Source organism: Aplidium turbinatum, chromosome 17 (genome assembly GCF_918807975.1).
Source record: "Aplidium turbinatum chromosome 17, kaAplTurb1.1, whole genome shotgun sequence".
Lineage (NCBI taxonomy): Eukaryota > Metazoa > Chordata > Ascidiacea > Aplousobranchia > Polyclinidae > Aplidium > Aplidium turbinatum.
The window spans coordinates 2,921,506-2,946,841 of record NC_137488.1 but is presented as its reverse complement, the minus strand read 5'-3'; the positions used below and the strand labels follow the sequence as shown (position 1 = coordinate 2,946,841).

Here is a 25,336-nt window from a genome sequence, read left to right as displayed (position 1 = left end):
AGGCTACAGTATTTCCGTTTGGTCACAGCGGTAAACCATAATATCTTCGTGGGAAAGTTGTAACATAAAATTCCCGAATCCTTTCGTCTGTACTAGGGACGGTACATTACGGGACGCGCAACTCCGTTGTTCCTTCAACATTAGAAGGGTCAAATGCCAATTTGACATTTTTTTTACGCTTTACTGCTGGCTTGCTTTCAACTAAAAACCTTAAATTACTTTAAAACCAACTTCACTCTTCTTATATAACCCATAAAAAGTAAAATATTTTGTAAATTACAAAAAAACGTAACCCTTCTAGTGTTGCGGATAAAGCCAAAAGCGGATGAAGTTTCGCATCCCTATGATCTACAATCCCTAGTCTGTACCTATACGATGACACCGAAAATTACTCTTCTGAAAACGTCTTTCAAGAATTGTATTTCAGCAAAAAAAAGCCAACGAGCTGTCGAAAAAGGAGGGAGGAAACACCGTAGCCTACCCACTAAAACTTGTCACCACAATACAAATTACTAGGATAAAAGACGGAAATTTCGTCTAGTTCGTAAGCACAAGCAAAACAGTTTTAATATTCGACCAACCTTTTGAACGAAGATTCTAAAATGACGAAACTGACTTGAGATATTTCAAATGCACGTAACCAGCTTCTGTGACGTAACGGTAATAAACATTGTTATGCAATTTCACAGGTGTTGAAATGGTTTGTGCAATGTTTTACAGGTGTTACAAAAGAATTGTGCAATCTCGGCTCATTTTTTAGCAATTTCCATGACGTAAGACACCAGGTTCAGTAGACCATAACGGTTTTATGTGACGTTTGGTTTGGGGAACGATTGTCCGTAACACTGTGATAACTTCACTGAAGACGATTTTGTTTCCGCAGACGTTTACGATCGACCCATTCTTACACTTAGCCTGCAGTTGAAGATCAGGCAAATGAACCTGGCATATTTGATGCAAATGCTGAGGAAAGCATGGCTGATCTGGGTCATCGAGATGGGGGTGAGGATACTGAAAACCCATCCACTCAACTTCCAGGAACAATAAATCTTCAATCAGACTCATCTGCCATCACCACGTCTCCACAACAAGGAGGTCATCAGCCATGCTCCTCTACCATTGTATACACCAGTAGCCTACGTGACCTTTTTAATTTGCCTAAAGCTCCACCATAAAAGAATACCAACAAAAAAAGAAAAATTAGACGTAAATGCAGCTCAGTTCCTGCAGCGACACTACTTGCGTAGGCAGGACAGGATCTGCAACCTCTGCTCGAACGCCGCGATTTGGAATCGAAATGTTCAATTGTTCAAGCTTTTCTGAGAACAAAGATAGAGGAAGAGGTGACTTGATGGGCTACTATTGATACTGGGCTACCACTGCACGATGAGAAATACCTGTTTCTCAGCATTATTCATTGTGGTTGGCTTACTGTTCTCTTGTGATATATTGGTGTCTACTGTCTACGCAGACATAACGTACTTCTTAGACCAAACTACCTCAGCGAAAGTTTATTTACGGTAATAGACTATGAAGGCGCACTACGAAAAACCACATGAGACTCACGAGAGTGTTACTTTTCTACTTCAGTAGCTTGGTTTACTTTAGTTTACCAGATACTGAGCAAAGGTAGACAATCTTATGTGAGAGAGAATTTTTTTAAATTTTCTACATCAGATCATTCCCATTATGAAGCCACTTCTTGACGTTTTGACACTCAACTTTCAAGCCAGAATTTCGTAAAGTTGATAATGCGACAGCATCAGCAAGAGACGGCTCTCCGCCACAAAGCCAACATGATTCAGCCAAGATTTGGCTCCAGCGTTTTACTGCTGCTGACTTTTCAGCGTTAGACGTAACAGGAGACGATATGACGTCACAGGCATCCAAGATGACGTCAGTCTTCATGGTGAGGTTAGCAGCGGCGGATTTGCTGTCGTAGAGGCCAAGGTATCGACCGAACAAGCGCGCTATGTTGGATTCACCGCAAATTGGAACATTCATTGATGGACTGACGAAAGCAAGAGAACCTCCATCGACTAAAAATAAAGTAGCTTTTTGAATAAGTAATAAGTATTGTTCTCGTATCAATTTTTTCTCCAGTAGGAAAAATGTGACGTTAAAGCCAATGCAATGAAATTATGAAACCGTAAACTGCAGGGATAATTACGATCTCAATCAGCATCAGTTCTGTTTGCTTGCATAAAATGATAGAACAAGTGTAATCACAGAAGGTTCGCAGGAGCACAGGTGTGACAACCACGCTGAAGTTTCGTGACAAGCCAAACACACTCACCTTGTTTGAAAATAATCGTAACCACTACGTCGTTTGAGCCACGATTCAAACATTCCTCGCTGGCCCAACTGGGATCGAGATGAAGAGGAGAAAGTAATGAAGAATGTGCGTGGACCTTCCATAAAACTTTGAACTACGCACAGATAGATTGATGAAACAGGGGCGAAAACTTGAACAAGCAAACAAGTATTCACCAGAATTTTTTGCTTTACGGTAAGAATGGGCAATTTAGGATACACTAAAACTTTGCCCGTGTGGACAACTGCCCAAAATTTACGAGTTAACATCTGACCACAATATGGTCTTCTTCTTCTTCATGTTTTATTGGATTTGTCTAATAGATAGCATCTAACAATGTCATCCATTAGACAAAACCAATAAATCATGAAAGACCGTATTGTAGTCAGACTTCAACTCAGAAATTTTAGGAAAAGTCAGCTACCAGGCAAAGTTGTGCCGTTATACGGTACCAAATTGATTCGCATCCAATAGTTTGTAGGATTCGGTTTATAGACAACTTTTCATGTAGACGTCGTACTCACTATGTTGATTTGGTCATTGGTTTGGTAATCGCCTTCCGCTCTAGTGCTAGGTCGTCTGGGCCAATTCCAGGCCGGGCAATATCAGAGACTTTTAAAAATGGTACGGATGGTGTTCTTTCTTGCATTATTGCATAATATGCAGTGAGAATTGAAAATATGTAGTGTCGCAGTCTCGCTGATAGACCTTAGCTATTGTAGAGCGCTATTGTTATTATTAGGATTTCAAAACTTACGCACATGACGTCAAAACAAAGTTTGGTTTAGAAATATTCTTTGTTTGGGCAACTCTGTTCAGCTTTAGATGAAACTATCTTCAATTGAACATTAAGAAAAGGTAAACACAAGCTTTTTGTTAATTGGATTAAAATTAGCGATATTTTGCACTGATTCTTCTCAATTGTCTTGCCTGGATCAGGCATCGATGGGCTCGGATGAAAACAAGTATTCCTATGTGTTGTATGAATGATTGTTTCTGCCTTGTCGTTAAACTGATTGCTTAACACAAAATAAGTATATACAGTTTATACACGAATGTAAAATATTGTATTAGCGAGAAGATCTTGACGCGATAACCCTTTTAGTCTGGGAGCCTACGACAGAAGATTTCACCCCATAAGGTACAAAAGGTTTGACCCCTTGAAGTTACTGGGGTCAACCATGTCACTCACAAAAAGTATGGAAGATTGACCGCACCGGGTGGATCTGGACCCTAGAGCCCCCTAAAAAGCCCAAAAAGGGGGTTAATTTCACCCCATAAGGTACATGGACCAAACTTGGTGAAAACGAAGTTCTATGTCAGGACATCACAAAAATATCAAATCTAACAATATTTTCGAGTGGAAAGGTGATGTAAGACTCCCCCCAAAGTGACCCCCCAGGGGGTTAATTTCACCCCATAAGGTACATGGACCAAAGTTGGTCAAAACGAAGTCTTATGTCAGGACATCACAAAAATATCAAATCTAACAATATTTTCGGGTGGAAAGGTGATGTAAGATGCCTTCAAAGTGACTTCCCTTAATGTGACCCCCTCGGAAGGTTTATTCCACCCCATAAGGTATATGGACCAAACTTGGTCAAAATGAAGTCTTATGTCAGGACATCACAAAAATATCAAATCTAACAATATTTTCGGGTGGAAAGGTGGTGTAAGATGACTTCAAAGTGACTTTCCTTAATGTGACCCCCTCGGAAGGTGTATTTCACCCCATAAAGTACATGGACCAAACTTGGTCAAAACGAAGTCTTATGTCAGGACATCACAAAAATATCAAATCTAACAATATTTTCGGGTGGAAAGGTGATGTAAGATGTCATCAAAGTGACCCCCAGAGGGTTTATTTCACCATAGAGTACATGGACCAAACGTGGTCAAAACGAAGTCTTCTAGGGCACCACAAAATATCAAATCTAACAATACTCTCAGTTGGAAAGGTGATAAAAGACCTACCCAAAAGTGAATCTCCTCCTATAGTTTAATTTACTTCATCCCTTTCTCGAACCAACCTTGGTGTAACGAAAGTGCTATGCCAGGACAGTACGAATGGATTAAATTTAAAAATATTTTTATATAGGTTTTGATGAAATACATTCACAAGCTGTCCCATGATGCATGAAATGGAACTATAGCCTACTTTACAAAAAGTTTTTGTATAAATCATATTAAGTCAATCGAAAAAAGGCAACAGGACATGACAATACATGGCTTTGTAACACCAAAAACAGAAAGTACACAAGAAGCATATAGGCTACAGTAGCCAGAAAATTGATCCAAGATCTTGATACCACCACTAAATGTGGACTTAATCGAACAGCTGACTATCCAAATCAAAACGTTTCGAAATGAATCATTTGGAACGTTAATTTAGGCAGTAATGAACATTTTCCAGCTGCTACAATAAATAACCTAATAAACCCAATGCAGTAAATTTTTATTTAATGCCATTTGCTTCATGTCTCCAATCAGTTATCGTAACTGTTCATTCATAAACAGAGATTGTTCGTGTAAATGTAAACGGTCGTTTCTTTATTCTTCATTGTCACTGCTGTCGCTTTCACTTTCTTCATCTTATTCTTCAGATTCATACAATTCTCCTGTTATATACAGAGATAAAGCAAGCTGTCTGCGATGTACCAGCCCCAAGCAATGTGGTTATCCGCACGTCTGACACTGACTGTCTTGTAATTGGCTTAGGTTGCTATGGAACTTTTGATCCTTCATTAAAGATATGGATAGAAGCTGGCTTGCAAAGCAATAACACGCAGCGGTACATCAACATCAACCAGCTGCATAGGCCTACCGCACTTGGAGTGACGATTTGCAAGTGTTTACCTGCATATCATGCCTTTACAGATTCTGATTACACCTCGTCATTTAGCAGGAAAGGGAAAGTGCGGCCGCTGAAATTACTCCAAGCAAACCACGAAGCGCAGGCAGCTTTTAGCCAACTCGGACACGACAAAGAAATTAGTGAAGACACTATCATCGCCATAGAGAACTTTGTGTGTAACATGTACAAAAACAAGAAAATTAATTATGTCAACGAAGTCCGTTTACAAATGTTTTTAGACGGCTACAAACCCAAAAAAGAAAATGAAAGGATATCATGCATACCAGAAGCTACTGTAGATAGTAGTACTCTACCACTTTGTTTACGAGTACTTCTCCAGAAGACAAGGCGCACACATCTCATCACAAGATGGTGGTTATCTTCAACTAGAAGTGAACAAGCAGCAACGTTGCTGCTAGAGTATGGCTGGAAAGAAGAAGGAGGTTCTTATAAAGTGGTGTGGTTTGAAGGTAAAGGTATAAAGCATCTTTAGATGTCTCTGCGTGGAATCTGATCTCATCCAGGAAAGTCAAGAAGAAGGTAAACAGCATTGGATGTCGCTTGGGTTACCCTTTATAAATATAAAACTTTCTCCTGGTCTATCAGTTGTTTACTTTCTTACTGTAAACATTAGCCAATAACTGGCTGTAAAGTTTCGTTTTAGGAACCTATAACCAATAGTTTCTGCAATCTTGAGAAAAATGCCTGGGTGCACTAAATAACAAATAAATGTTGAACTTTTTCCAGTTAATAGTAAGTTGCAATGTTGCATTATTCGAAGAAAAATAGACGTCTGTAAAAGATAATAAAATTACTATTGTATGTTACGCATATCTGTAGTGCATAATAGCAATTGTTTCGTACAGTCTTTATTTCTCTGTATATAACAGGAGAATTGTATGAATCTGAAGAATAAGACGAAGAAAGTAAAAGCGACACCAGTGATTGATTGATTGAATCTTTATCCTCGGACTGGGAAAGCTTCTTGCAGAGCTTAATCCTGGCAGTTTCGCATACTTGTAGAGGCTTTGAATCACTGGCGCAGGCCCGGTCACCGAGATTGACAGAGTGAAGTTTCCGATTGTTGAAGGCTTGTTGTCGGGGAATTATTCCATCCATTAGATGCCGCTGAATGGAGAGCAGCCCTTAACGTGCGTTGCTCAAGCGCACACCCCGAGAGTCGAACCAGCGCCGCTATTGATCTTGAAGCTTCTTCGTTCCAGAAGTGACGCGCTAACCAATTGAGTTACCGTTTACATTTGCTCAAACAATCTCTGTTTATGAATGAACAGTTACAATAACTGATTGGAGACATGAAGCAAATGGCATTAAACAAAAATTTACTACATTGGGTTTATTGGGTTATTTATTGTAGCAGCTGGAAAATGTTCATTACTGCCTAAATTAACGTTCCAAATGATTCATTTCGAAACGTTTTGATTTGGATAGTCAGTTGTTCGATTAAGTCCACATTTAGTGGTGGTATCAAGATCTTGGATCAATTTTCTGGCTACTGTAGCCTATATGCTTCTTACGTACTTTCTGTTTTTGGTGTTACAAAGCCATGTATTGTCATGTCCTGTTGCCTTTTTTCGATTGACTTAATATGATTTATACAAAAACTTTTTGTAAAGTAGGCTATAGTTCCATTTCATGCATCATGGGACAGCTTGTGAATGTATTTCATCAAAACCTATATAAAAATATTTTTAAATTTAATCCATTCGTACTGTCCTGGCATAGCACTTTCGTTACACCAAGGTTGGTTCGAGAAAGGGATGAAGTAAATTAAACTATAGGAGGAGATTCACTTTTGGGTAGGTCTTTTATCACCTTTCCAACTGAGAGTATTGTTAGATTTGATATTTTGTGGTGCCCTAGAAGACTTCGTTTTGACCACGTTTGGTCCATGTACTCTATGGTGAAATAAACCCTCTGGGGGTCACTTTGATGACATCTTACATCACCTTTCCACCCGAAAATATTGTTAGATTTGATATTTTTGTGATGTCCTGACATAAGACTTCGTTTTGACCAAGTTTGGTCCATGTACTTTACGGGGTGAAATACACCTTCCGAGGGGGTCACATTAAGGAAAGTCACTTTGAAGTCATCTTACACCACCTTTCCACCCGAAAATATTGTTAGATTTGATATTTTTGTGATGTCCTGACATAAGACTTCATTTTGACCAAGTTTGGTCCATGTACCTTATGGGGTGGAATAAACCTTCCGAGGGGGTCACATTAAGGGAAGTCACTTTGAAGGCATCTTACATCACCTTTCCACCCGAAAATATTGTTAGATTTGATATTTTTGTGATGTCCTGACATAAGACTTCATTTTGACCAAGTTTGGTCCATGTACCTTATGGGGTGGAATAAACCTTCCGAGGGGGTCACATTAAGGGAAGTCACTTTGAAGGCATCTTACATCACCTTTCCACCCGAAAATATTGTTAGATTTGATATTTTTGTGATGTCCTGACATAAGACTTCGTTTTGACCAACTTTGGTCCATGTACCTTATGGGGTGAAATTAACCCCCTGGGGGGTCACTTTGGGGGGAGTCTTACATCACCTTTCCACTCGAAAATATTGTTAGATTTGATATTTTTGTGATGTCCTGACATAGAACTTCGTTTTCACCAAGTTTGGTCCATGTACCTTATGGGGTGAAATTAACCCCCTTTTTGGGCTTTTTAGGGGGCTCTAGGGTCCAGATCCACCCGGTGCGGTCAATCTTCCATACTTTTTGTGAGTGACATGGTTGACCCCAGTAACTTCAAGGGCTCAAACCTTTTGTACCTTATGGGGTGAAATCTTCTGTCGTAGGCTCTCGGTCTATTTGGTTCACTAAACCTTCAACAACTAACATCAATCTTCGTCCTCTGCTTTCCTGTGTTATACCACCTGGCGCGGGAACCACGATTTAGCGGAATGGCCCGTTTCGGTGAGTCCGATTCGGTGAGTCCGATTCGGTTAGTCCGATTCGGTGAGTCCGATCCCTTAACAGGGGATTTTTTCAATTTTTTTTTTAAATTATCGGGTACCGTAGCCTAATTATTATTGCCGTTTTAGGGTTAGGGGTTAGGAGTTAAGGTTAGGGGTTAGAAGTTAGGAACTCACCGAATCAGACTCACCGAATCGGACTCACCGAATCGGACTCACCGAATAGTAGCAGACCCCGATTTAGAGCACCGAATGTGCACTTCTGCGTATTCTGTTTTACTCTATTACGTCGTTTCAAGTTCAGTTTTAGGCTACTTAAGCCGAATTATATTCGAATTTGGTATAAATATTCTAGATCTAGAATATGTGTCAATAGGCTCTTTAACTATTCAAAAATGCCCATCCTTACTTTAAACCAGTTTTCTTTTATTTTCTTTCTTATATTCTGTAAATGAGTGTTAATTTTTTATTTGCATTTACATAAATCCACGTGTTCACTCTAAAGTTTAAACTCAACTGTCAAAGCAGTTTTCAGAAACTTGTAAGCATTCACTTACTCTCTTCGACAGCAATCGGTGGATGAATTTGAGCGATCGCGGAGGTCGATCAGGACTGGCGTGGATGACAAAGTCGGTGATTGCTTCTTTCTGCAACGATTGGTGAGTTTTATTTTGTTAACGAATTCTATAAAGTACTTAGAGAAAACGTCGTCTATGGTACGCACATTGCACAACCAAACAGCGGCAAATTCCACTGGTCAAATTGTGCAATGATGGTGTTTAATTTCCAATTGAAACAACGTGAACCTAATTAATTTGTCCAAAGCGCCAATAGATAACACTATCATAAACTGGAGATGTACGATTGTACGGGTGTGTCAGTATCTGTAATACGAAAAAAAAACGTACAAATCCGTACGTTCCATAAAAACACTTCATTAGATAAATCTGAAAACTGTATCAAAGATTTTACGCACATCAGACAAGCAACCGTGATCTGTGTAGGCCACTACAGCCTATTGCCATATTTAGGCCTAGATTTCTTGATGATAATTTATGACGCTTTTACTTCACAACTTTCAACCTTGGCAAACCTGAACATATCTTGACGATGTGTAAAATTTCATGAGAAAACTGAAATCTTTTTGTTGCAAAATAGCTGCAAGCTTTCCAAACCAAATATTTAAACATGAACCTGTTACAAATGATGACTGTTTGTGTTAGTACAAAAAGCATATGACCCTTCCCTTGGTCCAAAGTGGTAACAGCAATAATAAAGTGTATGAAACAAACCTTGTCACCAAATAAACTCAAGCAGCTATTTGTTTGAGTTGAGGCATCCAATGACGTGGTTTCTTCGATGAGACCATCGAGTTTTGCAATAAGGTCGTCTTGTCGACGTTTCAATGTTATTAACTCTGAAGGAACCTGATGAAAGCAAGGAATAAGAAAACATGACAATAAACCAAACATGGAGTTTTGAGCTTTTCTGTACAACTGTTGATGCATGACGCATCTTGTTTCAAAGATTAGTGCAAACTCTCTACAAAAAAAATTATTTGTTAACTATAATATTATCAATTAAAGTGTCTGGTTGAAAGAAATCTTTTCAAAAAATATTTTTTATGCCATTATTTGTCCTGGACTTCACTAACAGACGTCCGCACCGTTAGCTCAGTGGTTAGGAGCACAACTCAAATCACACGGCACGCTGGTTCAGGTCAGGGGGTGTGCGCTTGAGCAATGCATTTTCAGGACCGCTCTCCTTTCAACGGCATCTATTGGATGAAATAATTTCCTGGCAACAACACTTTAACAATCGGAAACTTCACTCTGCCAATCTCAGTAACCGGCCCTGCGTCAAGAGCCTCTACAATGCGAAGCCACCAGGAATAACCTACCAAGGCTTTGTCAGTCTGAGGATAAAAACTCAAAACCAAACAATAAATAAGTTACCAAGATTGACCTTTCAAATGCAAAGCATTACTCTGTAAATATTATCATGCCACTAAGATGACATATTATACAAACTGGAAGTTTTATAACAAAGTCCCATTTTAAAGTTAACTTGAAATTCAGGTTAAGAATTCTTTTACACTTCATTCACTTAAAATATGACAGCTGGATGAATATTAATCACCACATAATCTGTTTTGAGACTTTAATTTTGGCAATTCCACATAGCCTAGGGTATCTCCAACAGTCTTTAAACCACTGATCCAATGTGATCCATTCATTGAAGTTTCTGACTGTTAGTTGAAGTATGTTTGTTTTATTGTGCAACAGTTTTGCCCAGAAATTATTCACTTCACTGTAGTGCAGGCCCTTAGGGGCAAAAATGAGCATCTTTAGGCTAAACGTGTTACACGTTGTTTTTTTGCATTTTTTTGTAGTTGATGAATCTAACTTCAATTTTAGTGGGTGCCGCAACTTTTTGGGTCACGTGATCACCCCCAAATCGGGGATTCCCCCCAAGTCAATTTTGAGCTCTTTTTACGGCATTTTTATGCAATTAGATACGTTATTTTTTTACATTTGGACTGACTGCCACTACAAAATACACGAGATAAAAATGACACAAAATTATGTTATTAATGACGTCATTGTGACGTCATGTATTAATTTTTTGCTTGTTTTTTTCTTATTGTAGTCGCTTGTTTGTTGTTTGTGTTACTTTTTTGGTTACAATAAGTTACCAATGGTTTTTCAACTGATTTGATTAGTATTGAGTGTCAGTACTAACATATTCAAAATCTTAAGGAATCCAACTTCCGGAAAGTGGTTATTTTCAAGATAGCTTCCAAGATGGCCGCCAGACCATTGAACAAAACAGTAAATTGACCATAACTCGGTCATCATATGACCAAAACATGTAGTTTTGGTGTCTATATCTAGGTTTTTATACCCTGTGAAGTCAATGAGACTATTCTCAGAATTGTTGAATTATCTGATAGCCTATAAATTCAATATGGCCGTCCAAGATGGCCGCCAAACCATTAAAATAGAGATGTACCGATACCAATATTTTGGCCGATACCGATCCCGATACCGATATCACTTTTTTAGGCCGATACCGATACTGATACCGATATTTTGGCCGATACTTTGGTGTTACAAAAAGAAGCAATTTTGGTATTTGCAAGGAATTATATCAAATGCTAAGTTTTACCTTACTTGCATAAAACTATTAAAAAAAGCTTTCAATTGGCATAATTCATTAAAGATTCAAGAATCCAATCTCAACCGCATTGTTGTGTCATAATAGTAGGTTTTAGTAATGAAAGGCCACCATAATTGAGGATTGGGGTATAAGGGAAGAAACATTGCATCATAATTGGGGTTTCTGAAAAAAAAGTGTTTGCGCAAACTCTCCAAATAGGCTAATCATAATTGATAATAAGATGTAAAATGTAAACCAAGTGATTTGTGTAGTCGTACAAAAACTATTCGACAAGTAATGTGCAACTTAAGGGCGCTTGTCATTTGGTTGAAAAACTTTTGCCAGGCCAAGACTACCCAGGTAGCAAAAACACACAATTCTGCATCGCTCTCACCCCGCCAAACACTCAAAAAACCCGTGCAACTCGGCTGCCCCCAGCAAGCCGGCTCCACCAGTCGGCGATTCAACTTCCACCCTTAGCCGCAACAAACTTACCAAGCCCAAACAATGTCATGGCAGAATAAGTAGGCCCAAAAAGAAAACAATGGGACCACAAATCTTTTAGGCGGAGCAAGTTTTTAGGCGCAGACAGTTAGGCGCCGGTCAAGTAGGTGCGCACACTGTGGCGTCTAGATATTTAGGTGAGGAGCACTGTGGCGCCCGTTCACTTAGGTGCTATTCCTAGTAAAGTCTGCAGATTGTATCAGCTTGGCAGGTAAGGCAAGGCTTTTCACACAAAATGTTATCACAGAGTGCGCGCCTATCTGACCGGCGCCTAACTGTCTGCACCTAAAAGACGTGGACCCAAGATGACAACCTCATTGCGAAGAAAGGAGCGTCCCCCCGGCCACCAGCACAAGGTTGAGCAGTGAGCACTCACCAGCACAGCGAGCTGCCGCGACCCGCCAATCACAACGGTGCAGCTTCCACACTAGCCATTTCAATTCTTGTCGATGTCAATTATTGCTTCAAAACGGCTGCCGAGAAACATATAGTTGATTGGATGGTCTAAATGGCTAGCATGGAAGCTACACCGTTATGGCCAGCAAATCGCAACAGACCGTCGCCCCAGTGAGCGCCCAGCCCCGTGCCGACAGCGGGGAAGGACACTCCCCCCCACAATGAGGCCGCCATCCCAGGCGCAACAAGACCACTTATTGATTAGATCAGTGAAGATTCGCAGTCCCACCGCCCCCACCCACTCCGCCACGACATTGTTCAAGCCTGGTGAGTCCACCACAACGAAAGGCGGAAACCAAATCATAAACTGACAGAACCAGACCACCAAAACAACCAAGCCACACTCGCACACTGGTCCCTCAAACGTCCAGCAACGCAAAAACGATGCAAAACTACACATTCCCACCACCTGGGTAGTCTTGGCCTGGTTTTATTCTCTGCTGAAAGTAAAAAAGAAACACAAATGATAAATATTGGAGAAATTGAGTCTCCATCACAACTTAAGAATCAAACAACGCAAAACTGCTGAAGCAAAACGTTTTGTTTGAGTGAAAGAATCACTGTAAGCAAACAATGCTTGAAGTCATGGGAGTGTGAGGTATCAAAAATTTGAACAGGTTGTTATTTTTCTACTTCAATGTGACGTTAGTTACTACTTTAAAAAATCTATATCTTTGCTTCTGCAGAAAATCGGCAGCAAACGCCTTTTTTTTACATGTTTAGTATCGGCCACAGTATCGGCCAAATTTTGCCGATACCGATGCCGATACCGATACTCAAAAAATGGCCGATATCACCGATACCGATGCCGATACCGATATATCGGTACATCTCTACATTAAAATAACAGTAAATTGACCATAACTCGGTCATCCTATGACCAAAGCATGTAGTTTTGGTGTCTATATCTAGGTTTTTATACCCTGTAAAGCTGGGTTTTTTTTTCGGTCATTTATCGGTCATTGACCGATTTTTTAGCAAAATGTCCGAAAAAAATATAGTCAATTCGGTCAAAATGTCCGAAAAAATATATAGTCAATTGACTATATATGACTAAAAATTAGGGATGTGCCGATTACAAAATTTTTGCCGATGCCGATTCTTCAATATTTGCCGATGCCGATTCTTTGGTTAAATGATGATTAAAGCTGCTTTTAGTTGGTGCTATACAAGTGGTTGCGATTTTGTTACAAGTTGCTGCCTTTGAAATGTCTAAAAGCGTTCACTTTGTCGCCTGCTCTAGACAGCGTGATTTTTTACGGTAGTTCTTCATTGCTTGCGCGCTACAAAGTGGTGATAGACACGCGTTTTATTTGTCGCGGAAATCAGTTAAAAGAGACAAATTGCCATCGCTTACAGAGTGCAAAATCAATGTAGCTTAATGCAGTGTGCAAAATATTATCTTGTACGGTTTGTAGTATTTTTCTCGCAGAATTTAAGAAGGTGCCAGAAACAAGAAGAAAAAAAGACTAGAGTGTAAAAGAAAATGAACGCAGCGGTATTGAATATACAAAAACCTTTAAAAAAGTAACACACCAGCCTTGCATTCAAAGTGCATCAATAGGCGAAAAAAGAAAAACATCTTGTGAAGAAATTAGTATTGTTTTCGAACACCGAGTTGCAGCCAATCTTTTTGCTTAGCAAACACGTGAAAAAAGATTACCGTGTAACTGGTTTAATTACGTTTGCGCAATCACACGATTGTTTGTTGAACGCATTAAGCGTAACAGGCCTATACTTAAAATTTACTTCTCTCTGCTTAGTATATTAACATTAAGCAACTTTCAGTGACTACGAATTTTACAACGATTAAACAATAATTACAAAGAACATTTCTGCTTTTTAATATTCAAAATTAAAGGCACGTAAATTAAAATGCAATGACATCAACTTTTCTCCAGTTGCTGGAGTAAGTCTGTTCCGTTGAGGCGTAAAAATATTGCCACCTGTGCTAAAAATTCGTTCGCTTTTGATCGAAGATGGTGGTGACGTCATAATTTAGACTACCGCTCTCTGAATGCTCGTTGACGCTGATGCGGTTGTTCAAAGAAGCCGTTCTTTGATCGGTATTTCCACGCGCTCGCGCTACTTTTGATTAGGAAACTTTGATAAAGAATCGGCAATTTCTTTCGATGCCGATACCTACCGATGCCGATTAATTGGCACATCCTTACTAAAAATGACCGAAATAAATAAAAAATGACCGAATTTTTTCAAGTCATTTCGGACAAATGACCGAAAAGCCTCAGCGAAAAAAAAAACCCAGCAGTGTAAAGTCAATGAAACCATTCTCATAATTGTTGAATCATCTGATAGCCTATAAATTCAATATGGCAATCCAAGATGGCCGCTAAACCATTAAAATAACATAGTAAATTGACCATAACTAGGTCATCATATGACCAAAACGTGTAGTTTTGGTGTCTATATCTAGGTTTTTATACCCTGTGAAGTCAATGAGACTATTCTCAGAATTTTTGAATTATCTGATAGCCTATAAATTCAATATGGCAATCCAAGATGGCCGCTAAATCATTAAAATAACATAGTAAATTGACCATAACTAGGTCATCATATGACCAAAACGTGTAGTTTTGGTGTCTATATCTAGGTTTTTATACCCTGTGAAGTCAATGAGACTATTCTCAGAATTTTTGAATTATCTGATAGCCTATAAATTCAATATGGCAATCCAAGATGGCCGCTAAATCATTAAAATAACATAGTAAATTGACCATAACTAGGTCATCATATGACCAAAACATGTAGTTTTGGTGTCTATATCTAGGTTTTTATACCCTGTGAAGTCAATGAGACTATTCTCAGAATTGTTGAATTATCTGATAGCCTATAAATTCAATATGGCAAACCAAGATGGCCGCCAAACCATTAAAATAACAGTAAATTGACCATAACTAGGTTATCATATGACCAAAACGTGTAGTTTTGGTGTCTATATCTTGGTTTTTATACCTTGTGAAGTCAATGAGACCATTCTCAGAATTGTTAAATTATCTGATAGCCTATAAATTCAATATGGCAATCCAAGATGGCTGCCAAAACAATTAAAAATGTACAATAACAATGTATTGTTTATTAATAAACCCGGTAAATTTCTATATATATTTGGGTTAACTGAGCAGGCATAAAGAGCTCATACGATGTGGTCATGTAGACTCTTGACATAATCTGCGTAAAGAAAACAAATGGATCAAGTATTACTAATGCTCATCGCTGTCACTCTCGATGTCATCGTCTGTAATTATGTGATTGCTGTATGGACACATGAACCAGTTTGGCATGGTCCACATCCAGCATGGTATGGTAGCACATATCTCCGGCAACTACAGTGAGGTGAACACGATTCGCAATTGCAGTGATCATTTTCAGTAGGTTGTCCGGAGCAGCTTTCATGTCCGTCATGATTGGAACCATCTGATTATTGTCTACTTTCCATCCCCAGTCTAGAGCATCCATACCATCGTCAGTAGCCTACCCATCCTGACCATAATCTGGTAGTAAACTCTGAGGCAGTGGAATTTGGTAAAGGATGATGTAGGTGGCAAAAGTTCAGGGTGAACAAAGGATTTGGCTGTTTTAATTTTCTTGACCAATGTATTGTATCGCTGTGTTTCTAGGTTACTACTGCCATCGTTGCCAAACATAACGGTCATAGCTTTGTTTCCAAGATCCTTAATGATGTGGTCTGTTTGATTTGGGAGAATAAATCAATTTGCACATTCTTTGATTATTGGTTGACTTTTCACTAGTTTCTTGAAAGCGTCTTCTTCCCCATACCAAATATCCTTGACGTTGAATCACAACCGGTGAATGAAGAGGAGCTGTAAGCATAATTATGTCTGGTCCGATGATTGCTTTAAGTTTGTTGATGTCGTGTATCTTGGTTGCGTAAGCCTTTTCGGAGCGGAAGTAGAGGTCTTTAATGTCTGGGTCAGTGTCAGCATAGCGTAGTATCAATATTAAAAGGTCCGTGTCTTCACCAATTAAAGTCGTACTATGTCGATGAGGGCTGTCCATCTGCCGTCTTGACGATGTCAACATCTGCATCACCTGGAGCGTTCATCACATTGCAGCTTCTATTCCTCAGTTGAGCAGAAATTAATCCTTCCTTGTTGGAAGCTCGAGGCAAGAACTGCTCCTTCTTTCCAATGAACTGGGTGTCTACAGTAAAGTGAACAACCGGGTGGACGTTCATGCCGCGTCTTTGATGGGTGTTGTCTTTGATAGACGGATCACCATATCCATCAAAGACCATCGTTGCTAAGCGATAATGACGAATGGTAAAATCTGCATACGACTGTGCAATAGACCCATAACTGTCTCCAGTTTCCATGGCACTCGATGCAACAAGAACCCTCCATCAAGGACTAGTGTTGGGCGATATTGAAAAAAACAAAACGATACGATATTTGAAAAAATACTCGATATTTCGATACTTTTCGATATTTTTGTTCTAACTAAGAAAAGAGTTTCTCAATCTTTGAAATTAGTGTCGGCAAGTGTCGAGGTGATTGCCGACGCAGATGCATGAATGGCGCATTAGCGTCGGCAATAAAAATGCTGAGGCCACACGAGCGCTTGCAAGGTTAGGGTCAGACATTCCTCCCAGTCGTTATGCCACAGCCATACATTTGCTCCTAAGTCAACTCCCTGATGGAGCTATGCGAAAGAGGCGTGTGGATGGGTATCAAAGCACGAAAGCGGCTAAACGTGGACGCTATATTACACGCTACAACGGCGAAGACAGTGTAGATTTACAGCCAAGCGATGAGCCTCTTGATGTGTCCGATTCCAGTGATGACACGACAACCTCATCCTCTGATGATACCGATTCTGACATCTAGTTCTTCATCAAACAGACTTTGTGTTGCTCGCAGTAGCCCAATTGTGCCGAAATTATGTTAGTGCACACGTAAATTGAGGCAATCTTCTCGCAGGAAGCTATTAATTTGTTACCGGTACTTGGTTGAGCAATTAACGTTATTTTATGATAATTCAACGTCGCTAGATGTTGAATTAATGTAAAACAAACGTAAATTTCTGATTGGGCATCGTTGTTACGCAATATAACCCGCCGGAAAAATTAAATCGATTTGTGCTGACTCGAACGTTGAATCAACCCAAAATTAACTTACTTTTCCTCCCCGTGAGTTATTCAACGTGAATTATCGTAACAGCGTGCGTGTCGCGTTGCTCGCTTTATCGCTACTTTTGGTATTATTACATCACAACAAATCAAACTGTGCGGTCGGAATAGACTACTCTAGTATATTTTTCGCTTCTCGTTTTACATGTTTTGGAACAATTTTTTAGTACAGTAATAAACGTTCATAGCAATTGCCGATGCAATTTCAACTTTTGCCGTTTGGCCTCGGCAACGGTTTTGTAGGGGTTTGCAGTTACGAGTTAGGGCTGTAATAGTTAAAATATCGAACGATATTGAAATAAATATCGATATTGAAAAGATATCGTATCGTATCGAAAATTCGATATATCGCCCAACACTATCAAGGACGTAGTGATCGGTTTTCGAGGCAGATTCTTTCACTACTTCATAATCGGCTGACATCACACTGCTGGCATGTTCTGTGATGGCAGTAGCTCTTTGAGGCTTATCTTCTGCAAGAAACAGGGTCTGGATGTTACGTGGCTGTCACAAGTAATACTCGTCTTCCTCTCAACTGGTCTGAGTTTTTGGGAAATGACAGCAACAAAACTGCGTTATATCAACTGGTTCAACAAGCTGTGATAACTTCAGTCGATCCAAACTTGTTTACGATTGTTGTAATATCGTTAGATACAGCTCTTAACAATCAAACATTGGACATGCCTGAGGTTTCCCCATGTGATCACGAAGAGGCAGACACCCGTATGTTTCTCCATGTGAAACATGGAAAATCCGATGCCATAGCCAAAACAGTAGATACTGATGTAGTAATTATTGCAATTTCGTGTTTTGACAAGTTAGAAATCTGTAAACTATGGGTTGAATTTGGAGTTGGAGAAAAAACTCGCTTCATTCCAATCCATGATATTGTTTCATCTTCACCTCAATCTCCGATGATTTGCGCTTCTTTACCTTTGTTTTATGCTATCACAATCTGTGATACTGTTTCGTCTTTGGAAAAAAAGGCTTGGGATTGTTGGATGCTTAATCTTACCGCAATGTGTGGCTTATTTAACTCTCTGAATTTCTCAAGCTCACCTAGTTCTATAAATGACATACAAAAGTATGTCATAGCTCTTTATGGCAATGGTCCTACTATCACGGATGTAGACGAATGCCGTTATATGATGTTTACCAATGGTTGCACTTGCACTATTGAAAAGCTGCCACCAACGTCAGCTGCTCTGATGCAACATACACGCAAAGCGATACATCAAGCTGAAATACGGAAATCAAGCCTCGTAAATGTTCAGCAACTACCTTCTCCTTTAGCTTGGGGTTGGAAACATAATGATGCAAATCAGCTTGTTCCGTTTTGTCAGTCTACTTGTGGCTCTCGATGTTCCTGTAAGAAAAAATCCATAAAATGCACAAGTCTTTGTTCATGCGAGTACGAAACATGCAATTCGACCACAAAATATCCAATCCTCTCTGATGTTTCATCTTCAATCCACATTGACGTTTCATCTCCAATCCACACTGATCATTCAAGAAAAGCTTTTGACTTTCTAAACTCTATCTTGTAACTTGAAAAAACTTGTCGTACACGAATTTTTTTAACATCAAATTACGTGTGGTAGGAATTTAACATCGAAAACCGCTAGTTTTTTCATCTTGAATTAACAGTGTTAAGACTCTGACATTGCATCATCTGGGGTCGTGTATTAATTTGATTTGTAGATCATAATTAGGCCTACATATTATTTTAAATTTTAAAGTGGCATGACCAAAAGGGAAATTCACCCCTGGTAGCTGCTCTTCTGGTTATTCCCTTGATGACGTCGTTATTGCGTCATACTGTACTGGAATTATTGTTATTGCTTGCAATTGTAAAATTTTAAGCATTTGCAAAACTTATAATGAGAGTATTTGATCGCTTTTTTCGGAATAAACTTACCTTTGGTTCCTGAATTTGAAGTTGTCTAGTTTTAATAATGTAATGATGACGTCATAAAAGATGCAACCATGACGAAACTACTTTTAGGAATTGTGAAATGGTTTTAGTAACCGGTACTCCAACTAAAACCAACAGCAAACGACCAAAATAGGTTAAAAAAGCAAAAAAATATATGTGATGACGTCACAATGACGTCATCAGTCAAATTATTTGGTGTTTATTTTGTCTCACTTATTTGTATGTGCTTTTTAAGTTAAAATATACAAAAATCAAATATGTAATTGCACAAAAATGACGTAAAAAGAGCTGAAACGTGATTTCTGGGGAAATCCCCGATTTGGGGGTGATCAGTGATCACTGATCACGTGACCCAAAAAGTTGCGGCACCCACTAAAATCAAAGTTGGGTTAATCAACTGCAAAAATATGCAAAAAAACAACGTGTAACACGTTTAGCCTAAAGATTCCCCTAAGGGCCTGAACTACTGCTCACATTGCCAGTTAAACTATCCATCAATATTTTTAGAAAATCAAAACTTAATCAAAATTTACTGTATGAAATACTGTATACAGTAATTACAGCATATTACTGGTACCTGAGAATCAGCAAGGACAGTTTCACCACCTTGAACCCTTGGAAGTTTATACATACTATTTGGGAGATCAATATTTGATGGAACAGTATAGTGAGGCTTCATACTATACATGGCTGCCATATTGGTAACAATGTTTCCGTTAATTGTTTACCACCCAACAAACCTGAATATACAAAGTTTATTGTTATTTATATCATAAGATTTTAAAGTGTTATTTGGTGTATGCAGTTGCCCAATAATTGAGAAAAAACTTTCAATTATCATCAGCATTTGATCTATAAATTATACAATATTAAGTTATGGGTAGGCAGGGAATTGATCATTTGTCCCTCAAACACTGACAGAGCAGGGGTCGATCTTAACTTTTTTTTTCACTAGCCCACCGGACTAGTTGCTCTCCGTTTTCACTAGCCCGCATGATTTTTCACTAGTCTGATCAGTTTACTGACTTTTCACTTGTCTGATTATGTATTAAGATAAGTGTTTTGGCTTAACTGAAACTAACTAAAGTAAAGGATTTCAGTACGCATAAGAGAGCAACAATACGCACAAAAACACCTTATCGTACTACAGACCCAAACAATGCAATTTTAAAACATAAAAAATAAATGTGGCATGCGGTGACTGCGGTGTGTGCTTAATATTTATTTATGTTGTAATACAGACGAAATCGGTTAATAGTATACTGCTTAAACGTATCAATCGTTTATTTGAATCAAAACCTGAAATCCCAAACCAAATCCAATCTGATGTTAAGTAAAAACATCGGTTAAGCGCATACCGCTTAAAAGAATAAGTCGGATAAAAGCATCAGGATTTGCTTCTAGTTTGCATACTTCATTCATTTAATCGTATAATTATACCCGTTAGCAAAAAGAGAATGTCTCTTTTTTGCTTCGCATTATTGTCTGCAATGTTCAAAGGCGAAATGAAGCAAAGGTGAGACAGAGGCATGCGCTCAAAACAAAGACAAGTGTCTGTAATCCCAGGCCATAATCTTATGTGCTAGACATCGCACTACAAAGAACCAATTTTCGCACAGCTGGGCTTCATCAAAACAGAAGAGCACACAAAAGGAATAATCACACTAAAGAAGTTTAAATGCTTTTGATGTCATCCGTCGGCGACTGGCTTTCCAAGGAATGGACATGAACAAATTATTTCGGCTTAACAGGGAAGTGTTGGAAAGCATGTCCAAAAGTTTTTACCAGAAAACTTTGGAGAATTTTTTTTAAATTGCTGAAAAAAAGTAGCCTACTGTTGTGAAATGCAGTGCATAATTTCATTTGTGCAGTTTCGTTTAGTTGAAGAACATTGCAAATTAATTAATTTACCAGACAGCGCAAAAGACTTGAAAAAAAAACTTTGCGATTTCAAAACAATGTGTGTGAGCGGTGTTTTTCTACCATACCACTATTTTCCTAGGCCACGTTCCATACTCAAAACTACACAGCTGGTACGAGCTAAAAAGTACGCTTGAATCAAAAACGTCAACGGTCAAAGTTCGCCTTGTGACGTCACAGAGATCGGTGAGATGAAAACAAGTCCGATTGCCGCAGTTTGCAGAAAAATGCTTTGATCATACCTGCTCAGCCAAGTCAGTAAAGCTGGTCTTTTTTACATTGTTTCAACGTCTGCAGATGATAAATCAATGTAAAAAGGACCAGTTTTGCTGGGTGAAACATACAGCATAGTGTTATGTAAACACAGAACTAGTAAACTCTTTAAAGTTTAACCAGAATTGTAAACAGTTGTAGGAAGCATCAGTTGTAATGTGCGTTGCAGCCTAGTCAGCACAGACATCTTCCCAACAATTACACCCCTTCACAATAAACCTTTTTTTTAGTAAATTGGTTAAACGAATCAATCGTATAATCGTATCAAAACGTCTGGCAAATAGGTGATTCGATTAACCGATTTCGTCTGTATTACATTGTGTGCATCTGTAGTACGAGATGACATGCCAATCGCCAGGGTGATACAATACATAATATTCGTTCACAGTCAAAAGAAGGGGACTATTGGATGGATTGCGTTTGGTTAGGCCTGTACCGTCAGCGCCAGACTTGTTGGGTCAGCATAACTCCGGAATGGCCCGTTTCGGTGAGTCCGATCCCTTAACGGGGGATTATTTCAATTTTTTTTTATAAATTATCGGGTAGCGTAGCCTAGTTATCATTGCCGTTTTAGGGTTAGGGGTTTGGAGTTAGGGGTTAGAGGTTAGGAACTCACCAAATCAGACTCACCGAATCGGACTCACCGAATCGGACTCACCGAATAGTAGCAGACCCGCATAACTCGTTAGGTCACGGAGGCACACAAGCTTGTCAACTACAACAAGGTAGCAATCCAAAGAGGGGAAAAAAACAAAATAAAAGTCAAATAAAATATTGTTTGTAAAAATGTTCTTCGTCGTATGAGCTTGGAAATGTTCAAGCTTGGGGACATATAAATATTACACAATTACACAGTGACAACAAGCTCTTCTTCACCGGCGAATATTTTCACTAGCCAATCGGACTAGTACTGCAACATTTCTACTAGTCCGCGCAAATTTTCACTAGCCATTGGCTAGCAGACTAGCGTTCCCGCAGAGAATATATTGCAATGTAAACAAATCACTCAGTTAACTATAGCATACACAATAAGATAACAAATATATAAATTGGGTGCAACCTAGTTCGTACCCTGAACAGTTTGTACCCTGAAAAGATCGAGAAAAAAAATTAAAAAAAGCCGAAGTTGCTGATCGCAGTTTAATAGCACAAAGCCGAAGTCGTTGATCGGAGTTTCCGCAAACAACTCGAGGGTTAGGGTTAGCGAAAACTGTGGAAAATATTTGCGGAAACTGCGATCAGCGAGGGTTAGGGATCATGGATTATTCTAAGGTTAGGGTAATCGGAAACTGCGGGAAAATGTTTGCAGAAACTGCAATCAGCGAGGGTTAGAGCATAGATTACTCTATGGTTAGAGTCAGGGCTGCGATTTTTGCCTTTTTCGGTGACGAGGTCACTCGACACGCGCCATCACTATTCGACAAACGCCGTGCGTTACGGAAAAAAAAAAAAAACGAAAAAAAAAGGAAAATAAAAAGGAAAAAAAAACTGAGAGAGGACTAAACGTCGTCAGGTCGAGAAACAATCGGGGGGGGGGGGCATCACGTGATGCAATCATAAGAGTGCTGACTTACGTAAACTTTCTTGCGCCCGGTAGCTTACTTCAAAGCAAGGTCTAAAAGCGACGCTTCACACAAGAAACTCCCAAGGCGTCAGCGCCGCCATTTTGAACACTGCGGGAGAATGCTTTGATCGAAGTTGCAACGTCTGGCATCAAACATTTCGCAACACACGTTTCGTGCTATTCGACACAACGGGTTTCTTTTATAGATGAAATAACCTAGGCTACGTTGAGTTGTGAACGTCTATGCCAGAATGTATTTCGCCGTTTGAGCCAATTAACAATATTGCTCTGGTAAAATGACTGTTGGATACTTGCTATGAAAGTTTTTCACATGTAGAAAACAGCCTAGTTTCCGATCAGATGTTCAGAAATACAGATGAAAAAAGCCGCCAATTTTATGGAAAGGAGTTCTCTCCCAGAACATTTTGAACCCTGCGGGAAAATGCTTTGATCGAAGTTCTAACGCCTGCCATCAAACATTTCGCCACACACGTTTAGTGCTATTCGACACAACGGTTTTCTTTTATAGATAAAATAACCGAAGTAGGCTACTTTTAGTTGTCAACGTGTTTGCAAGTTTGTATTTATGTCTGACTAATGCACTTGTTGTTCCAAGATTGCAGAAATGTTTTGCAATGTGAATAAAGAATAGTAGACAGATAAACACGGTTGCAACTCGACTTCCACCCACTAGAAGGGTTTCTGTGGTAACGTAATGGGCGATTTTGCACTTGCATTCACAAAAGCACACAACCCAGCTAGCAAAACCCGTCGGTTTTACATTGATTCAACGTCTGCAGATGTTGAATCGAAAAAACGAGACGCGAAAACATACTAGAGTAGTCTATCACGACCACACTGTTTGATTTATTGTGATGTAATAATACCAAAAGTAGCGATACGCACGCTGTTACGTTAAATAACTCAGGGGGAAAAAGTAAGTTAATTTTGGGTTGATTCAACGTTCGAGTCAGCACAAATCTATTTAATTTTCCTGGCGGGTTACATTGCTTACCTAGACAGCAAAAATCATCATTTTTACATTGATTCAACGTCTACAGACGTGAAGTCAATGCAAAAATAACGAATTTTGCTGCCTGCGTAACAATGCCCAAGAAGAAATTTACGTTTGTTTTACATTAATTCGACATCTAGTGACGTTGAATTATCATAAAATAACGTTAATTGTTCAACCAGGTACCAGTAACAAATTAATATCTCACTGCGAGATGATTGCCTCGATTTACGTTTACACTAACATAATTTCGGCACAATTGAGATACTGCGAGCAAACACGAGTCTGTTTGATAAAGAACTAGCTGTCAGAATCGGAATCATCAGATGCTGTATCGGAGGATGAGGTTGTCGCGTCGTCACTGGAATACTTGAAGACGCAAAACTGGCCGTTCATGAACGCGCGATGCCATATGATCGGAAGCATTACTTTACTGCCAAAGAACCATTTATGATATAGAATTTCGTACTACTTTCATCACTGGACCCCGTAGCTTTTCTAATTCCGATTTGTTTCCGTCATAAAATTCTTTACAAATTTTGCAAAATACCACACTAACTTTTCCTTCTGTTTGATAATAGCAGGAAAATTCCACTTTTTAACTGTATCTTCTTTCACCATGATTTATATTCGCAACGACACCGGTAAACAATAAGCATTCGATGAAAGAATAACTTTTGCGTAACAATAAGCCGATATTTATACGGTTGCAAACTTTTTACAGTTCACAAGAGCATTGTCAGCGCATAAAATAGCTTGCGTGATGCTCTGGGCTACCACCGTGTGACACGCGATGAAGAAGCGCATAAAATTTCGTTTGATTAAACATTAAAGCATACGGCAATTGTCGCCGCAATCCAAGGTGTGTTGATTTGGTAATGTTTTTGCCGTCGTAGATGGAAGCTAATTTCGAGGGCTGTATACATGTCCGGTAGGTACATAACTTAGCGCTTGATACTCCTTTGCAATCACTCAACCAGCATGCGATTAAAAACTTAAAGTAAGTGACTTTGATACCACACAACTTGTGTGGTACGGTAACTCGCGGCCAAACGCTTATAATATGACTCTTGTGACGTCATATTACTATTCGACAAACAAGCGTAAAATTTTTGGTCGTTCGACAAGAAAGAAAAAATCGCAGCCCTGGTTAGAGTTAGGGTAAAGGTTAGCGGAAACTGCGGAAAAATGTTTGCGAAAACTGCGATCAGCAAGGATTAGGG

The 25,336-nt window shown here is 39.2% G+C and overlaps 1 protein-coding gene across 1 annotated transcript; it reads right to left on the bottom strand.

Moving 5' to 3' along the window:
• Positions 1–1,496: 1,496 nt before the first annotated feature.
• On the bottom strand, positions 1,497–20,081 carry LOC145786598 (aminoacyl tRNA synthase complex-interacting multifunctional protein 2-like). Its single transcript, XM_082598282.1, has 5 exons — positions 19,919–20,081; positions 9,412–9,546; positions 8,677–8,766; positions 2,297–2,429; positions 1,497–2,039 (listed from the first exon to the last, which is right to left on the bottom strand). The coding sequence occupies exons 1-5, from the start codon at positions 20,036–20,038 to the stop codon at positions 1,669–1,671; spliced, it is 849 nt and encodes a 282-aa protein (XP_082454408.1). The 5' UTR covers positions 20,039–20,081; the 3' UTR covers positions 1,497–1,668.
• Between the last annotated feature and the right edge of the window lie 5,255 nt (positions 20,082–25,336).

Excerpts from the sequence above, each read along its gene's own strand:
- LOC145786598 (XM_082598282.1), bottom strand. The coding sequence starts at position 20,038 with ATGGCAGCCATGTATAGTATGAAGCCTCACTATACTGTTCCATCAAAT. Across the intron at positions 9,547-19,918 it reads CTGTCCTTGCTGATTCTCAG|GTTCCTTCAGAGTTAATAAC; the intron begins GTACCAGTAATA and ends TGCTTTCATCAG. Across the intron at positions 8,767-9,411 it reads TGAGTTTATTTGGTGACAAG|AAAGAAGCAATCACCGACTT; the intron begins GTTTGTTTCATA and ends CAATCGTTGCAG.